This window comes from Chiloscyllium plagiosum, chromosome 27 (genome assembly GCF_004010195.1).
Source record: "Chiloscyllium plagiosum isolate BGI_BamShark_2017 chromosome 27, ASM401019v2, whole genome shotgun sequence".
Lineage (NCBI taxonomy): Eukaryota > Metazoa > Chordata > Chondrichthyes > Orectolobiformes > Hemiscylliidae > Chiloscyllium > Chiloscyllium plagiosum.
Window position 1 is genome coordinate 28,667,674 of NC_057736.1, and position 19,937 is coordinate 28,687,610.

The 19,937-nt window shown below is 39.4% G+C and overlaps 1 protein-coding gene across 3 annotated transcripts in view; it reads left to right on the forward strand.

The window, feature by feature from the left end:
- The window catches only part of rhbdl2 (rhomboid, veinlet-like 2 (Drosophila)), a 65,060-nt gene extending 45,561 nt beyond the window's left edge, over positions 1-19,499 (forward strand). The window contains exons 3-9 of one of the 3 annotated variants that reach the window (XR_006315698.1): positions 423-571; positions 2,356-2,468; positions 5,436-5,536; positions 9,135-9,195; positions 10,558-10,619; positions 12,171-13,299; positions 17,622-17,680. Coding sequence is in view for 2 of the 3 variants with exons in the window: in XM_043717814.1 (XP_043573749.1) it covers positions 423-571; positions 2,356-2,468; positions 5,436-5,536; positions 9,135-9,195; positions 10,558-10,619; positions 17,622-17,801 (666 nt within the window). In the remaining variant the exon portion in view is untranslated. Of the gene's footprint in view, positions 1-422; positions 572-2,355; positions 2,469-5,435; positions 5,537-9,134; positions 9,196-10,557; positions 10,620-12,170; positions 14,307-17,621 lie in introns of those variants that run through there. The other 2 variants (XM_043717814.1, XM_043717815.1) reach the window with 2 other exon arrangements.
- The last annotated feature ends 438 nt before the right edge of the window (positions 19,500-19,937 follow it).

The window sequence follows — 19,937 nt, forward strand, 5'->3', positions numbered from 1 at the left end:
GTGTGAAGACAGTAAGGGCTTGAGCTTCTTTCTAATTATCCCCCTCATTCACCAAGTGGGCAATTGTCAGGAAGTGATTACTTTTGTAGTTGGCTGGATGTATTAAGTTTGGTCATGTAAAGGAACTGCAGGTCAGTTTTCCACCATTGGCACACACTGTTCAAAATGAAAATAAAGAAAAAAATGAAGCTGCATTAAAAGAAAACTACCTATAAGTTTCCTTAGTGACCTAGAATGCCTCTTGGTGTCATGTGAGATCTGATTCTTGGATTCGGTGTACAGATATACAAACTCTGGATCTCTAACTAATACAAGAAGTCAAATCACCCTGCCCATCACTTCGTAGGAAATCATTATTCCTTCAAAGTGTAGCAACTTTACCTTGACATTGATTAAATTACTTACCTCATTGTATTTTCCAGCTGGCTGTTTTTATTTACTATGCAGTCTGGAAGCCTCAGAAACAATGGATTACCTTGGACACCGGGGTGTTGGAAAGTCCATTCATTTACAGGCCAGACAGGAGACAAGAAGCTTGGAGATTTATCTCGTACATGCTAGTGCATGCTGGGTAAGTGTTTCTTACACAAAAAATTGCAGGAAATATCTGGAATTGGACCTCAATAGTAATTAGCTTTAGTGTATCCTTTTAAAACCAAGTGGCCATCACAATGACAAGTACCATATGACACACTGAGCTATTACTGATGAAATTAGCTGGCTGCTGTCATCTGTGGAAATGAAAGAGTATTACAAATTACTTCCCTGTCAACAGCTAGGGAGAGAAGATAAGATATTCAATATTTTATTCAGGTGGAAGTAAATTTGAGGGTGACAACACTTCTTTAAATAGTTGTATAACTTGCACATGTCTGCAGCAAAATACTGTACTGTTGTGAAAAAATATATAAGTAACATTGGGTTTTAATGGTTGTTGAATTATTATAATTTATGATATTACATTTCTACCAACAATAATCTACCAATTTGTAATCTTGGTAACCAAGCTGCATATCCTGTGCATAATTGCTGTGGAGTAATTTAACATGCTGTTCGATTGCACTAAACATTATGAGCTAACATTGATGTGGGTTTTAATTATCAAAATAAAACTGTTCACTCTGATCTCACCTTTATTGGGCATGACCTATGTCTTGCATTGCACAGTCCTTTACAATTGCTACGTACCTCATATGTATGCATCTCAAATGCTTGCGCCTACCTGTTTATCCCTGCATGGTAAGTTCCATTGCACACATAGGCAGCTGAGACAGAATGTTGAGCCTGACTCAAAGTTAAAAATGACATAACACCAGGCTATTGTCCAACAGGTTTATTTGGAAGCACTAGCTTTTGGAACGCTGCTCCTTCATCAGGTGGTTGACAACCTAGTGCTGGTAGCTCGTGCTCCCAAATAAACCTGTTGCACTATAACCTGGTGTTGTGTGATTTTTAACTGTGTACACTCTAGTCCAACACCGGCATCCCCGAATTGAGTCTGAATCGTTTTCTGATATAACTGGGCTTGAGTTTGAGGCCATTTGGTCAGCTGTTAAAAATTTAGAAAAGATGTTATAACTTTCAATGTTGACCCGTGTAGAATTTCCTGCTCATAAGGATATAATTGGCCCAATAGGCTTACAGAGCCTCTTTGGAGTTACCAAGATGTGGTACCATTCTTAATCCCATTCCCACACAGTTCTGAGTTTCACTCCTTTCAATGGTGCCTTAACATTGGCTGATTGGTTTGCTGTTAGAAGGCTTTTTACATTTAGAGAACAGTGAAATAATACATAGAAAGCTTTCATTTCAACATATCACCATCTTTTTCAGATTGGATTATTGGAAGTATGTTAAACATAAATTTGATTGAGAAAAATATTCTTTTGGTTTAAAGCTCCTGCACCACCAAACTCAGTTTTTCACCATTTCACAGAAATGGAGCGAAAAATAGCAGAAACCAAGAGCCTCCAGCAATGCCACTGACTTTTTGAATTTGAACATATGAAAAGGCATGCATGTGTAATCAAATCATTTCAATAGAGTGAGGTAAACATCCTGAACATCTATGAAATCTGGCCAAACAGATCCTTATCTAGAAAGTACTCTGCAACTAAAATATAAAATGCATGAAATCCATTGTAATGAAGGATGACTTTGCTGTTTGGAACCATGAATGGCTAGTGGTTTGCCTGAATCAAAGCATGTTTGTAATGGCAAAGACATCTTCCTCTGGATATGAGCACAACTGGGATAACAACAATGTTGTTTCCATCATACATTAATCATTGTCAAGTTGGCGAAAGGCATATTGACAAATATCTGGAAATAATCTGTTCACTTTTGTGTCTGCAGTGTCCAGCACATTATAGGGAACCTGGTTATGCAACTTATTTTGGGAATTCCATTAGAGTTGGTTCACAAAGGTCATCGGGTTGGGCTGGTCTATCTTGCAGGGGTAATTGGAGGTAAGTTAATTTTACGGTTTCATGATCCTTTTAGATGCCATTTCCAAACAATGGGATTAACATTGAGGAATTGTTTTGCTTTAGGAGGGAGGGTAAAATTAGCCTATCAAAGGACATCAGGTTGAAGTTTTCACACACTAATTCATGGTGTGTCGGTGTGAGTAATGTTGTATGCTATCCTTTTGCAATGTTTTTTGTATGTAGGTGTCTCCGTATAATTCCAAACAGTTTGAACATTCCCAAATCTAACTTGGGATAGCTACTTTTAGAGAAACTTACACTTGCTGCTACAGTGTAACTGTCCACATTGCAGGAGGCAATTCATGTTACAAATTGAAAGACTCTCCTTCTCTATTTCTTGGAAATAATTGATTTCTGTCTCAAGGACATATGAAGACCGTACCTTCAATATTAACCGTCTGATATCACACAATGGATGGAAAAGGGTTGCACTAAACCATCAATAATATAAGATGTGACTGTGACCTACCCTACATGCATTGCTGTTTGAAGCAGAGGCAGATATTGGGTGTCTTAATTATCTGCTCATGGGGAGGGCATTCCATCATTAAAATATCAGACTTTCATAATGCAACTGCAAGCCTAATTTAGAATCAACTGCTGCTTAACAGGCTTCCAAGGCAGTAGGAAAACTCAGCAGTGAAACTGCTGAGAATGATAGGCACTTGCACAGGGTGCTCCAAGGTCAGGAATTCTAATCTCAATGCAGGTTCAATGTGCAAACTGTTTTCTCAATTCGCTATGGGTAATAGTATGCAGGAACACTTGTTGTGAAAGATGTATTTGTACAATGTGAAGATGATTTTTCCACCAAAAGTATACTTTCTTTATATAGTTTTGGTAAGTATATTAATAACAGTTCAAATTTGACACATAGTAACAGTTCAGAAGTAGGCCCTTCAGTCCATCAAGGCTGCACCAACTCTCCAAATGAGTAATTCATTTGTAACCCTGCATTCCTCCTTCTCAGATAACTATCTAATGTTCTTTTGAATATTTGAATGCCTCCAGTAGAGCATCAGACAGTGCAGACCTTAAGTGTAATGTGATTGAATAACTTGCAATAAAGTACGAGAAGCTTGATCTCACTAACAGGTTTATGATATGTACTTCTCGTATGGAGGTATTTGCAAAGAACATTATGGTGGATGGTGCTGTAGCTGCTTTAGACTGGATTTTCAATGAGGAAGAGAACAACCCTCATCAAGTAACGCTGTGGAGGGAACTGTCGGTGAAATGGAGAGAAGGAAACAATAGGGAGAGTTGAAATTTTCAGGAGGGAATAAATTACTAAACCCACCTAACAAGATCTACAGGATAGAGGCTTAGCTTCCTTGACCTCTTAGAGGCGCAGTGCTTTCAATGTTTGAGGTCTTATCTCAGGTAGAAGCAGAATCCATCCTTTCTTGGCAAAAGTGAGGACTGCAGATGCTGGAGATCAGAGTCAGGAGTGTGGTGCTGGAAAAGCACAGCAGGTCAGGCAGCATCCAAGGAGCTGAAGGGCTTTTGCCTGAAATGTTGATTCTCCTGCTCTTTGGATGCTGCCTGACCTGCTGTGCTTTTCCAGAGTCACATTCTCGACTCCATCTTTTCTTAACCTGGTATTTGTGTCTGGTTGTGAAAGTCGTCACAATCCTCAACTTTAATTTGCCTCTGATTCCGTCTGGGGCACCATCTGAACCATAGCAGAAGTCTTGCATTCAAAAGTCATATAACCTTCCCCTGTGGTGACAATGGCCAAAATGTGTGGACATTTGGAATCAGGTTTCTGGTTGATCTCCCACGAGTGCAGGATGTGGGATTTGCTGTAACAAACACAGAGAATGCTGGAGAAACTCAGTAAGTCTGGCAGCATTTGTGGCGAGAGAGAGTGAATATTCCAAGTCCAGTATGACTTATTCAGAATTCTGCCTGACCAGCTGGTTTTCTCCAGCATTTTCTGTGTTTGTTTCAGATTTCCAGCAATCCCAAGTCTTTTGATTTCATTTCAGCATGCAACTTGCTTTGTTGAACCTATAATTCCGAGCTGGTGTGTGTGACTTGTACACCTGACATCTCAGAGGTTGTCCAAGGGGCTATTATTATTTTATTAAACCAGGTTTCTGTAAGCTACTAACAACTACATATTAAATCAAAATAGGCCTTATACCTGTTCCTAAAATAGATGCTTTTGAGTTGTGCATTGCAGCAAAAGACTGGATGTGATAAGATTAATCATTTAGAATTTATGGTTTAGATTCTCAGCAGAAATGAAAGAGGTGGGACCACAAGAAATATGCCGGCCTATATATATAATCTCATTCAAACATTATCTATAAATCTTGATGTTTATCCAGGCATTTAAACAATTGCAATCTGGAACATATCTGTGCCTGGTGTATAGCTTTGTGTTGGATTATGGCATGATTCAGTGAACCTTTTAAAGTGGTTAAGGAATCAATGCAATCTATAGGTTTGGGTGCCACTTCTTAAAAATTAAGACATGGCTGAGTGTACAAACCTGTAACAAGCCACTAGTATTTGTTAAAGACTGTCTCCAGATGTCTCTCCTCACAAGGTGGTGCCGAATGATTCTCAGGCCAGAAGATTAGCTTGGTTTAAGGGGACATCTCTACAACTATCCAGTTTTGACCACAATACATACCCAGTGGTTTAACATTTAAGTGGAGAATTAAAGCACATATGTACTTTCATCAATTGGCAATTGTGATTCATATTCTTTTATGTGCAGTGTGTATTTACGTACATGAGCACAGGATCAGGGTGGTAAAGGGGAAATTGAATTAACTAAGGGTATGTTTGCTTTGTGATTAGAGAAGAACTTTTGTAACTGAGAACTATTAGATCTGGTAAATTATGTTGTGCTGAGCTGGAATGGTTCATGTTCTACACTTGATGTTGGACAAGGGAGCTTACATCCTGTTTCCTGTTTTCCTGTTGTTGCAGGCTCATTGGCTAGCTCAATATTTGATCCAATGCTTCGCCTAGTTGGAGCTTCAGGTGGAGGATATGCTCTAATGGGAGGCTACTTTATGAATGTCTTAGTGGTAAGTGGTTAGAATTAATTAATATTTTATTCATGTCGTATGTGGAGGCTTTGGGGAGTCGGGAGGCAATCAGTAGAAAAACAGCGTTTTAACCAAATCATGTGTTTTATTTACTTAAAGTGTCATTTTTTAAAAAAAACATTTTTATCCAGATTACATTTTAGCAAAGATGTAGGGACCAGGGTGTAACACCAGAGAATGATATCAAGATGCACACAGTGGGGAAGACACATGGTATTAAACAGGAAATAGTATGTTATTAGATAGTGTCAGAGTAAGAGGGAAAGTAATAACATTAAGTTAGGACTGCATTTTATGTAAATGTTATTGAGCTATAGGTAGCTACATGGAAGTATAATGTTATAGTAATAACGGATGATGGCCTCATATGGTGCGGCAGGATAGTAAATAATCCCGAATACAATTTGTTCAGAAATTGTATAGAAGAAGGAAAAGAGGAGGAGGAGCAGTATTTATTAATATTAATATTAAGTGCTAATTATTAAGAGAATGTCCCAGAGGAATCTTGAGCTAAGGAACAAAAAGGGTACAATAGTATTGCTTGATTTGATCTATAGACCATCAACCTTGGGAATGATGTAGAGGAGCAAATTTGTGAACAAATTAGAGAGAAGTGTAAGAATTATAGGACAGTTTTCGTGGATGATTTTAATTATCAGAATGTAGAACAGGAGCACAGTGAGAGAATATCCAGAAAATTGAGCCTGCTCCACCTTTCTCTATGATGATGCCTGCTCTTGAGCTTTGACAGTCCTTTCCCAACCACTCCCCACATCTCTTAATTCCCTAAGGTGTTGGAAGTCTGTCTACCACAGCCTAAATTGTGGAGTTTCCATAACTCTTTCCTGTGGAAAATAACAAATCAACGGCAGAAAGTTTTCCTCTTTTCGGTTTTAAATAATTAACACATTATCCTAAAGTTGTGATTTGTTTTCTTGATTCCCTGCAGCACACACAATCTTTCAGTGCCAACCCTATCAAGCATTTTCATAATCTTGAATGTTTCAGTCACATTGCCTCTCATTTTTATAAAATTTCAGATAACATAGGGTGGTTAGCACTGCTGCCTCACAGTGCCAGGGACCCAGGTCTGATTCCAGCCTCTGGCAACTGTGTAGAGTTTGCACATTCTCCCCGTGTCTATGTGGGTTTCCTCTGGGTGCTCTTGTTCCCTCCCATAGTCCAAAAATGTGATCGTTAAGCAGATTGGATATGCTAAACACAGGTTACCAGGGTAGGGTGTGGGGCTGGGTATGGTGGGATGCCCTTTGGAGGGTCATTGCAGACTCAATGGGCCAAATGGCCTCTTTCCACATTGTAGGGGTTCTATTGTATGATACTAAGTTATTCATTGTGGGCGGCATGGTTGCACAGTGGTTAGCACTGCTGCCTCACAGCGCCAGAGACCCGGGTTCAGTTCCCACCTCAGGTGACTGTCTGTGTGGAGTTTGCACATTCTCCCCGTGTCTGCGTGGGTTTCCTCCGAATGCTCCAATTTCCTCCCACAATCCAAAGATGTGCAGGCTAGGTGAATTGGCCATGCTAAATTGCCCATAGTGTTAGGTGAAGGGGTAAATGTAAGGGAATGGGTCTGGGTGGGTTGCGCTTCGGTGGGTCAGTGTGGACTTGTTGGGCCGAAGGGCCTATTTCCACACTGTAAGTAATCTAATCTAATCCTCACAACCTAGGCCAACTCACTCATTACCAACCTAGTGAACCTTCATTTTTTATACAGTAAATAGCAGGACTCTTAGGAGGTTTGATATACAGAAGGATCTTGGAGTGCAAGTTCATAGCTCCCTGAAAGTGGACAAGATTGTAGAGAAGGTGTCTGGCATGCTTGCCTTCATCATTTGGGGTACTGAGTATAAAAGTTGGCAAGTCATGTTACACCTGTATAAGACTTTGGTTAGGCCTCGTTTAGAGCACTGCGTGTAGTTCTGGTCACCACACCACAGAAAAGGTATGGAGGCTTTGGAGAGGGTGTAAGAGGAATGAGTAAATGGCAAAGATGTTGAACAAATATCTTTTGTGCAGAAATGGGCATTGAATATAAGTAATAGAAGGTTAGACAATAAAAAGGAGAAAATTAAGGAAAGTAATACCAGAAGAGAAAAAAACTACTAGACAAACTAATTGGATTCCAATCCAACAAATGGCCAGGGCCATAAGAAATGTAGGAAATACAGCCATAGATTCCATGATCCACTAGGTCTGCAGTTATCTCTCTTTTAAAATTTGAGGATGTTAGCCATCAGGCCCTGGCCATTTGTTGGATTGGAATCCAATTAGTTTGTCTAGTAGTTTTTTTCTCTTCTGGTATTACTTTCCTTAATTTTCTCCTTTTTATTGTCTAACCTTCTATTACTTATATTCAATGCCCACTTCTGCACAAAAGATATTTGTTCAACATCTTTGCTATTTACTCATTCCCCATAATAATTTCTCCACTCTCTGTCCAATGGACCAGCATTGACTTTGGCTGCTCTCTTGCTTTTTGTACACTTATAAAAGTTCTTAGAATCAGTCCTAGTAATTTTATATTATTTAAACTAATTTTTGGACTGGGGTTGTGGTAATATAAAGGATGAAATGTATTCATATGCAGGAACTCATTCTCTGTGGATAGAAAGGTGCCAGCCTTGTGCCCTCTTTAAATTACACAGAACTTGGGAATCCTGCAGTTTCCTGTTGCTTTCTCCATGATACTGCCAACCAATGAAGACTCTTCTTCTGTAGTATAAATTGTTCTTATCATTTGAAATTTGGCATTCTTGCACAGATTGGGAGCCAGGATTAGATGTATTCCATTACAATTATCTTTACCGCCTAGTTTGGCTTATCCAGTGGACTTGACGATCAGTAATCTTTATGGTAACATTGAAAAAATTAACATATCAGTTCAGTTTTGACGCAATTATTCAAGTTGGACCAGATTAATGAAATATTCAGATGGCCTCGATATATATTTTGTATTCTAAACATATTTGGATATCGCAAAGGACAAAGAAAGCTAAACATCCATGGAGAAATAAACACTCGTACATTCCTTTGCTTAAATGTTATTGTAGAAAATTTAAATGTGCCTTTCTGCCTTAATGAGTGTGAATTCCTGAGCGATTTGTGAATTCCTGAAAGCAAAGCAGGGTGATAAGCAAAGTGATCTCTTGCCTTTTAAGGGAAACAACACAAACATTAGAAGCTATTTTCATTTTATTTCCTGCATTAGTACCAAATCTCTCCTCCTCAAGAAACTATTTGCATTTTGTGGCACTTCAGCTATTTTCTCGTTTGCTATATTAAATGATTGTTTACTCCATTGAAGCAAGTCTGGAGGGGGAGCAGTTCTCATGAACTAAGCAGTCAGTTGTAACATTTTAGCAACAGACTGCACAGATCAGTTCACCAACATCAAGTACAAGAGGAACATTACACCATCGAATCTCCATGAGATTTTTGCCATTCATCCAAATCTTAGACATCAAAAGTGACCAATGGAACTTATTTGTGTGCAAGAGCTCAAGATAATTCCAAAAATAACTGCAGCTCCATAATATTTTTATTTGTTTTCTTGCAGAACTTCCGACAAATGGTGCCACTATTCGGTGTTTTCAGATTAGCTTTTATTTTGATCATAGGTAAGTATTCTTCACATTTTGTAGTACAATTTTGTAATTCTCTCTAGTTTCCTCTGTTGATCATTTATCATCACATAGAAGTCATGATGTGGTATGACAGGGAATTTCTGATTGTAGAGATGTATCTAACAGCTACTCCATAGAGAAACAATATTAGAGGTGAACTACTTTGGAGCTTTTAATAACATTACACAATCATCATTGCCTTGAATGGGAGGAGATTCACTGAGATTGGAGTCTTGGGTTTTGCTGAGTCAGGATACTGTTAAGTTAACATGCTTTTAATAATGATGGGTGGGTCCCAATGTCCCAATTTCAGGGCTCTGAACCCTTTCTGAGACTTTCGTATTTTTAGCAGCATATTTTAAGAATTTTGACTGATTTGGTTAGCGTACTCACATCCTCCATTCCTGACTTGACATGTCTCCTTCTCTGAAATTGTCAAGGAATTAGACTAATTTTTAAAAAAACTTGTGGTTTTGGACACAACTATTGTGTACATTAGGGAACCTTTGTGGCACATTAATGCCTATTGATTCACCATAGATTGCATAGAACCAATTAATCTTACAGTGACAATAAGAAATATTAAATACAAAGTTTTAAAAATGAGCCAACATTCATAAATTTTCACCATTCTAAAAACCTTACTTTGCTACTGGGCAATAAAAGTGACAATCATATTGACCCTTCAAGTATCAACAGCAGAAGTAGCAAGCATTTAAAATCTGTAATCTTGTGTAAATAAACAGTGTGCAATTGACAGCAGAAATTAGACAGCCAAAGTAATACTCTTCTTGAAGCTCAGCTGTTTTACCAAACTAATGGATTCTCAAGAATTTCGGCTATCTGGCAGCCTATGTATCTACCTCCACTCCCTTTTTTGGGTCAGCTGGATCAACACCAGTCTTCATCTGGATCCCAGCTAGGAAGACCCCACATTTCCAGGACCTTCCTCCTTAGACAGGCGCACATGGTTCAGAAATGTTCCGTGTACTGTTGGTTTGTCAAAGATAAAAATCCAGGCTCATATCACATTTGGAATACCAAATAAAATATTCTTGCTCATGAATAAATAAGTAGCATTCACTTTTAACAACATAATCTCCCCTTGCATGTAAGTTCCTTGATAGTTTGTTTAATTAAAGAGTTTGAAGTAGACAATTCCACTGCACTTGACTAGGACACTTTAGTTAAATCTTCTGTCATGAGTGATTTCAGTCCATGCTTCTGTATTGACCATGTTTGGGAAAGCCTACATTTGACATATTTTAAATTTAGTCTTTTGGTGCCATCCGTTTGTATTTTCTGGTTATTCAATTATATGGTTTAAATTAATCATTTGAATATACCTATTTACAGTTGGTACTGATGTGGGGTTTGCCCTATATAGAAGGTTCCTTGTTGGAGGAGATGGTTTGCGTGTAAGTATTCCAGATATCTATCTTAACCTCTCACTACTAAGACATTCTTACACATAACCTTTAATATGATAATCTAACAAATTAACAAAGTGTTTAACAGACAGCAAACTAATGCTTGATAATGATGATTTATGACAGCCTTGGATTATTGGTAACACTTCCATCTTAGAATTCAGATTTTGCTCCCAAGGCTTGAATTCATAGAATCTTAGAGATATACAGCACAGAAAGAGACCATTCGGTCCAACTTGTCCATGCCAACTAGATATCCTAAACTGATCTAGTCCCATCTGGTTAGATTAGGTTCCCTACAGTATGGAAACAGGCCCTTCGGCCCAACAAGTCCACACCAACCATCCAAAGAGCAACCCACCCAGACCCATTCCCCTACACTTACCCCTGACTAATGCACCTAACGCTACGGGCAATTTAACATGGCCAATTCACCTAACCTGCACATCTTTGGACTGTGGGAGGAAACTGGAGCACCCGGAGGAAACCCAGGGAGAATGTCCAAACTCCACACAGACAGTTGCCTGAGGCAGGAATTGAACCCAGGTCCCTGGCGCTGTGAGGCAGCAGTACTAACCACTGAGCCACTGTGCCGCCTGCCATGGTGGCAACATTTGACCCATATCCCTCTAAACACTTCTGATTCATGTACCCATCCAGATGCCTTTTAAATGTTGTAATTACAGCCACCTCCACCACCTCCTCTGGCAGCACGTTCCATAAAGGCACCACCCTTTGCTTGAAAAAGTTGCCCCATATAAATCTTTCCCCTCTCACCTTAAATCTAGGCTCTGTAGTTTTGGATTTCCCCTCCCCTGGCAAAAAGATCTTGGTTATTCACCCTATCCATGCCCCTCTTGATTTTACAAACTACAATAAGGTCACTCCTCAGGAGATAAAAGCCTGAGATTCAGTCTCTCCATGTAGCTCAAATCCTCCAATCCTGTCAACTTCCTTGTAAATCTTTTCTGAACCCTTTCAAGTTTAACAACAGCTTACTATAGCATGGAGACCAGAATTGAATGTAGTTCTCTGAAAGTGGCCTCACCAAAGTCCTGTACAGCCACAGCATGACGTCCCAACACCTATACTCAATGCATGACCAATGAAGGCAAGCGTGCTAAATGTCTTCACTGCCCTGTCTACCTGTGACTCTATTTTCAAGGAACTATACACTTGTACCCTTAGGTCTGTTTGGCAACATCGCGCAGGGCCCTACCATGAATTGTATAAATCCTGCTCTGGTTTGCCTTACCAAAATGCAACACCTCACATTTATCTAAATTAAATAGCATCTGCCATTCCCTGGCCCATTGGCCAACTGAGATATAATGAAAAGGGAGAATTTGACATGTGTGAGAAAACAGCAAGAGGTATATTACAAGTGGCGAAAGCCTCTACATGTATATAAGAAGTAAAGGTAGCAACGGTCCCTTAATGAGTGAAATTGGGGAATTAATCAGAACAATGTATGTGAATAATGAATAAAAATTAATTTATCTTTGAACAAATATTTTGTATCTGTTTTAAAACTAAAAGGCACACAAGTATCCCAAGGACGTAGAAAATCATGAGACAACACAGAGAGAAACATTCAGATGAAGTAGTAGAAAATGAATGTGATGAAATGCTGGCTAGTCCTTCAGACAGATTGTCCTCATCCTAAGGTACTGAAAAAAGAGGGTATTAGAGAGCAGGCAGTGATGCAGTGGTCATTGTCACTGGACTAGCAGTCCAGAATCCTAGGCTAATGTTCTAGGGACATAGTTCAAAGCCCATCAGGGTAAGTAAAATTTAATAGTATCTGGAAGTAAGGAATGACAACCATATAACCACTATCAAATTCCATCAAGTTCATTAATGTCTTTTAATCTGCCATTCTTATCTGGCCTAGACTACATGTGACTCCAGACTCACAGAAACGTGGTTAACTATACCGTGAAATACTGTAGCAAGTCACTTTGCTCTATTAAACCACAAAGTCTACAGAAAGGAACTAAACTGAATGGAGTACCTATCATTGACCTAGGTATCTGAAATGACAACAGAAAATATAGCTTGTTGACCCTGTACAGTATTCCTTACAAAACCGTTTGGGGCTGTCCAGTGAAGCTATAGCCTGACATATTTCTGAAATCCTGGCCTGCCCCTGCTCCTAATTCTTATTATCTTGCAATTATAGAAGGTTACTCATGGTTGACAAGCTGATAAGGCCAGTTTTACAGTATCATCCAAAATCAATTTTTTCTGATCTCATTGCTAACATACAGTAGCTCCTCATCCCCAAGCTGACCTTTCTGTTCTTTATGCTTTATAATGACCAATGCACACTGGCTGATATAGTGAGAGGCAATAAAACCAATGGCATTTGACTTGAGTAATCAGTTATGGCACCTGCAAGGTTCATAGTTCAGATTGTTACAAGAAATAAATAGTTATGATTTGATAACTGGCCTTATTTGCTTGGAAACATTCTGATGATTGCAGCAGCATTTCTATTTATTTATACCCCTCACCAGTCCATACCCTATTCTGCCTTTCTTCTTTTCTGCTTTTATAGAAATTAATATTTTTCTGGCTTTACTTCCTTACTGCTGTGATTTCCTTCTGCTGAGAGTTTATTTAACTCCTACTTTGAAAGAAATTGAATGACAGATACACACACAAGGTAAGAGCAAATCTATTCATGTGTTTGTGGTGATATGGAACTGCTGTGAATCAATGGGAATTCATGCAGTTTTATGACTCGTAGGTGCTTAAAGGTCGTATTGCTTTTGAATACTTAAAGGCTTTTGAATAATAGGCATAACCCAAAGCAATAAATCTGTCTTTGTTTGCTTTCAAGCTACAGCACATATGAGTCACCTGGGTGTACAAATTAAAATACCAATGGGGAGTCTATTGCGTTACCATGTGACAATATTAACCACACATCTTTTGTACTGTGAAACCATATTCATTAAGAGATTAACACGAGAAAGAATTGTACACTACCTCATGATAAGTGGTGAAAGAAGATATGGAACTAAATGGTTCAATTTAGAAATAAACTGAAAAGGATCTAATTCTGAAGTCATTAAGGCCCTGGAAGATTTAGCAAAAACATTGAAATAAGAAAACAGCATAAAATTATTATTGGGCTTCTAGTCATAACATTGCAAAAAGTGCATAACAGTTCATAGCTATCACTGTCAGTTTTTTCTAATTATATGTTTTTTGAAATCACATCCAGTATAAGTGTGTAATATTTGCTAATAACTACAAATGATAACTGAAAGTACTCTACAGAAGCCAGTGTCCTGTCACCAAGTTACAATTTATATACATGGTCAGAAGTCACATGACACTAGGTTATAGTCCAACAGGCTTATTTGAAATCACAAGCTTTTGGAGCACTGCTCCTTCAACAGATGGGGTGAGATGCTACTGGATTCACTTACGTGTGTATAGTACTTGACACTGGTCCGGCTTCCTCAGAGCCAGCTATCAGGGTGAACAGAACGTCTGACACTCATGTTTTGTTTTTCCAATATTGAACAGTTTATTTTTCCATTGGTGACAATTCCATTTCACAATTAATAGCCTAGCTGACACTCATGTTTATCCCTTTTTTTTTTCTTTTCTTTTCTTTTTTTTTCTTTTTAACCCCCACACTACCACCTAAGTGCGGTAGTGCTTATTTTATCCCCAGCACCCATGGTGTGTGTGTGCAGGTGGGAGACACAGTGAAAGACACAAAGGTGCTCCTTCTCCAAGGACACCCGGGCCCTAACGTAACCGCGGAAGAGGGGCAGGCAGTCGGCACACTCATGTTTATATCTGTCACCCACGGCTCCCTGATTGGACCAGGTTAACAGCCCCAATCAGGGAACTTATATTCTATGAGGTCCATCTGGCTGACCTCGTTCCAAACACTACAAGTCTCCCACACTAGGTCCAGGGACGTAGGCCTGTACCTTTTCTTGTAGCCTCTCTTCAGGCATTTTTGCACTGGGTCTGGTTCCTCTGACTCAGCTATGGATACAGTGGTGTATACTGGACTGTAGCCCGCCTCTTGAGCCCGGAGCTTCTCAGAAGAAATTCATCCTCTTCTTCAGGTGATAATTATGTGGAGGCTACGAATTCCACCATTTTGACCTCAGACTCTGAGATTTTCTCGACGCTCCGGAACAGTTGGAAAAGTTGTTGAGGAGCTCAGTATATTTTGCTCCCATACTGTTTACAAGTTTGCAGTTTTCATGTGGTCCACATGCTTGTTCACGACCACCTCAGCTATCCAAACTTTGTGTGTCACGGGACCTGCCCTTGCATTGATCATGCCTCTTATCAAACGGGGCTGAAATTGCATTGTTGCCAATACAGGTAAGGAAAGTTTGTGTTCTACAAGTAACGGTCTAAACTCTTCAATCGTGTTTGAGCTAATGTGCATTGAAGAAACACACGTTATAGCAGAACCGACTGTACCTAATCCCATGCATACAGAATTTATACACAAAGCTGGTTGGAGAGCTGTCTTTCATGAACCTGGACATGAGTCAGTCATACCTACAAATGTGGTTAGATGAGGATTCCCAGAAGTATGCTACAATTAATACCCATCAGGGTTTGTACCAATATACAAGACTGCTTTTTGGAGTATCATTAGCCTATGTCATTTTTCAGCGGATGACAAAGAACATTTTACAAGGTCTATCCTGGGTCGCTATTTATCTAGATGTTGTCTCAATAACAGGGAAGACTAATAAAGAGCACTGAGAGAACTTGACATAATCCTTAGACATTTCTCCAAGGTGGGCGTATGCCTTAGAAGGGAAAAACGTTTGTTCCTGGCATCCCAAGTGACTTACTTGGGCTACAGGGTCAACAAAACTGGGTTATACAAGTTGGAGAAAAACCTGATGGCGATGAAAGGTACCCCAGCTCACACAGCTGTACCTGAGTTTAGGTCTTTTATTGGATTGGTGAATTATTTTGGAAAGTTCATACATAACCTGGCCTGCACCTTGGCGCCTTTACATCAGTTATTCAAAAAGGGTCAGCGTTGGAAATGGTCTCATAGTCAAGACATAACTTTTAGGGAAGTGAAGAAGCAGCTATCCTCCTCCAAAGTGTTGGCTCACTTTGATCCCAAGTAAGATCTGGTGCTGATATGTGACACCTCCCCATATGTTACTAGGGTATTGTTGGCTCATAGATGGCCCAATGGAGAGGAATGCCCAATAGCAAATGTTTCCCATATTTTGGCTGATGCAGAGTGCAAATATACTGAGATAAAGAAGGAAGGTTCAGCAGTCACCTTTGGTGAGAAAGTTCTACCAATAACTTGACAGACATAAATTTGTGATAGAACAGACTACAAGCTCTTACTGGGGCTACTCAAAGAAGCCAAGACCGTCTGGCCCAAAGCTTACAGTTGAATTGAACAGTGAGCTCTCACTCTAAGTGGGCAAAATTACAAGTTGGAACACAGTCTGAGAAGTCAAGTAACAAATGCGAATGTCTTGAGCCCCCTCCCACTAGTGGATACATCACTGTTGATGCTGACATTGGAAGAGTTCCTTCTCATTTTAAACCTTCTGGACACCCTTCTGGTCACCACTAAAAATATCAGCGTGGACACAGAAGATCCAGTTCTGGAGAAACTAAAACAGCTGGTGGTGGTGGTGGGAGAAACAAAAGGGCCATCATAACCAGGATTGAAAGCTTTTCTGACCCAGCGAGACCACATCACTGTAGAGAATGACATTTCATTACGGAGAGCAAGAGTGATTGTCCTGAACAAAGGTTGCTGCCAGATACTGGCTACACTCCACCAGGGTCATCCAGGAGTGTCCAAAATGAAGATCTTGGTGGGAGGTTATGTCTGTTGACTAAACAGTCTCACAGCACCTCATTTAGGGTTAAACCAAAGTCACAGGCCTCTGCAAATGATCTTAAACCTGGTCAAAATCCTGACATGGACCCCTCATTTTTTGAACTGCCAAGTAAAACTGATAGCATCTCAGAATTAGAGGAGGCTTGGGGTTGTATTATTTCTCAACTAAATCCATTAACTCTTGAAAGGTTTTAGCATCTGGTACCTCAGGAAACATAAGGCTTCTAATAACCAATAAAGCTGGGGGTCCACAAGCTGTCAGCAGAATTACTCATTTCTTTTCATCTGTCCCAATATCATTTGCCCAGTCTGCGACAGCAGGATTGAATGAGTCAAGCTTCCCAAATAACAGCATGAGGCCAGAAATGCTTATCCCAACTCAAAGACGACTATTGTGACCAAATTTCTTCAGGAGCAAATTTTTTTCTTTCGTCACCAGTAAAATATCTCCACTGAAGCTGGTACCCTGTCACTAAGTCACCCTTTATTAACACATGTATAGTACTTGACACTGGTCCGTCTTCCTCAGAGTGAATAGAATCTCTGACACTCCTGTTTCTATCTATCAGCCAGGGCTCCCTGATTGGACCAGGTTCGCAGTCCTAATCAGGGAACTCATATTTCATCATGTCCACCTGGCTGACCTCATTATAATCACAACATTAACCACATTCATTGGCTTAAGGAATGAAATATTTTGGCAAATGCCAATGCTAAATGTGTATTTTTTTGTGTGTGGGGCAGAATAATTAAGAGAACTTTTTTTCTTCATCATCAATGTGTAAAAGAAATGAAAGACTACTTAGACACTTCAACTATTTCACTCATGGTGAATGGATAAAAATATCGCTCAAGCTTTCTATGAGTCATTCTCATGAACCGTTTCTGCCTGGAAACTGCAGACATCATGTCTGAAAGTGGATCAGCAATTAGTCTTGTTTTTGCAGAGTGAATTTAATGTTCATGCTGTCAGCTAGGAATGATGACTCAAAATATTGAGTTACTGGAATTAAATTAAATTACCACATGATTTTATTTGTTCTGCAATATTATTGTGACATTAAAACTTATCATTTAGATTATTTATTCTAACATCATGCTTCTATTCCCTCTAGGTATCATTTGTGGCTCACATTGCAGGTGGTCTAGCTGGAATGACCATCGGTTATGTGGTTTTCAGCTGTTATAATCAGAAACTCTTAAAGGATGTCAGATTTTGGGTTTCAATTTTAGCATATGTTTCATGTGTGGTGTTTGCTATCATATTCAACATCTTCCTGTCTCCTGCTGCTTAAACAATAGAGCCAGAATGCTTTTTAAAATGTACAGTAACGCAGACAGATTATTCATCAAACACTCATGACAAGAAACAACTTGCAGCTCCTGAAGGGAAGTGGAACAAACACTTCCACAAACATTGCATAATGTAGGGATTTCCTTTTCACCCTTTTTCACTGGCTGTGTTTGTAATGTTGACTTTAATGAATCATCTTACCAACTTGTGCTTTGTCTTGAATTTAAAGAAAAAAGAATATACAATACAGAGAATTGATAAGTTACATGGTGCAATGTTACAAATGTGACCTTCCTACAACTTGTCCTTCTTTTTGTTGTGTTGAGGTGTTTAAAATTTTATTGATCCCAGTGCTGAAATTACAATTTCTAATGTTATACAGATTCACACTTTTGAATGGATGAGCAGCAGACTGAATAATACACCCAGGCCTGATTCTCATGCCCACTTTAGGTATACAGAGGCGAAAGAGAATTCAGCTCTGCAAATGTCACCTTTCAAAATAGCCCCCTACAATTCTGATGGGATGGATTTGGAGTTGTGCTGAGTGATCCAGGAGAGTCTAAGAGGCTCTGTCACCTTGTGCCCATCTCCTTATCCTCATGGCTCCTCATACCCCTCCTGCCATGTCATGCCTATCCATATCTCAAAGCTCCCCACACATCCTGTAGAACTCTTAATGTTCATTTACATATTCCTCTTTTGACACTATATTGCCTCCAAGCCACCCTATGCTCCTTTACCCATCTCCCATAGTCTCTTAAACTCCATTTGCCCCTATGCCTCCAATCATTCCAATGGCTATTAAATCCCCTCTTCCAACTTACGCCAACTCATAGCTCTCAACATCACCTTTTATCCTTCCTTCTCTGAAAAAGTTAAACCAAATGATCTTGTACAGTAATATCAATGGCATGTCTTTGTGAGATGTGAGCTGCTAGCTGTGGATAAAAATACACGGACACAAAACTGCAAGAAGGGACACCACAGCTTTAGGTCTCAGAGACTTTAAACAATAAATGGGAAGACAGTTGGGAGCAACACACCAGTTGCTGTAGGAGCTAACCTGTCTGCAAGATGACAAAGGAAAGTTAATGCTCACAACTCCACAGAGGGGTTGTTATTCATTGAACCTCTATGCCTTGAGAGAAGTTGTGAAGACACCAGGGACATCAGACAGGGAGGATGATTGATATTCAAAAACCATCATGTTAGGAACAAATTGTAGCCTGTAGTACAATTTGACCTGATGATGTGTATATGTCTTCACACTAATTGTATATTACAATTAGATAGGCATACCTAAATAGTGATTGGTCAGTTGTACTCATATGCTATGCATGATGTAAACTTAATCAATAGGAATGACTGAATTTAGATAATTTTACACCTCTTAATTGCTAAATGTTAAATTCTCATAAGTGAATTTAAAAATATAACTGACTCTAATCCTATATTCTGGGTCTCCATTGTGTTAGGTTTAGATACTGTGGAGTACTTTGTTATAGCAAGCAATAAAGGCTGTTTTAAAAACTTCGAAGATCTGAGTCTGGTCAGTCTCTGCAGATGAGGGTCAGGGGATAGCAGGGTGACTATTAATTCCTGGAAATACCCACAACATTCCCCATGGCAAAAATAAGTACTGCAGATGCTGGAAACCAGAGTCTAGATTAGAGTGGTGCTGGAAAAGCACAGCAGGTCAGGCAGCATCCGAGGAACAGGAAAATCGACGTTTTGGGCATTCCTGATGACATTCCTGATGAAGGGCTTTTGCCCGAAACGTCGATTTTCTTGCTCCTTGAATGCTGCCTGATCTGCTGTGCTTTTCCAGCACTAGTCTAATCTAGACTAGACATTCCCCATGCCAAGTAACCTGGTGTCCAGCATGGGTAAAACTCAGGAGGTAGGAAGATAGTGTCTATTAATGAACTCACTATTGGAATAAAAACTTTCACTTTTTAAAAATGTCAATATATTGAAATTCCTTCAACTAATCTCTTATGTCAACAAACCTTTCCATTCAATAAGCAGTTAGAACTGTCCATCAAACTGTTCACTTGATAGGCACCCCATTGTAAAAGCATTAAGAAAGTATTCATGCAGGACAAACTTGTAATAGCCTTGTATTAACAAGCAC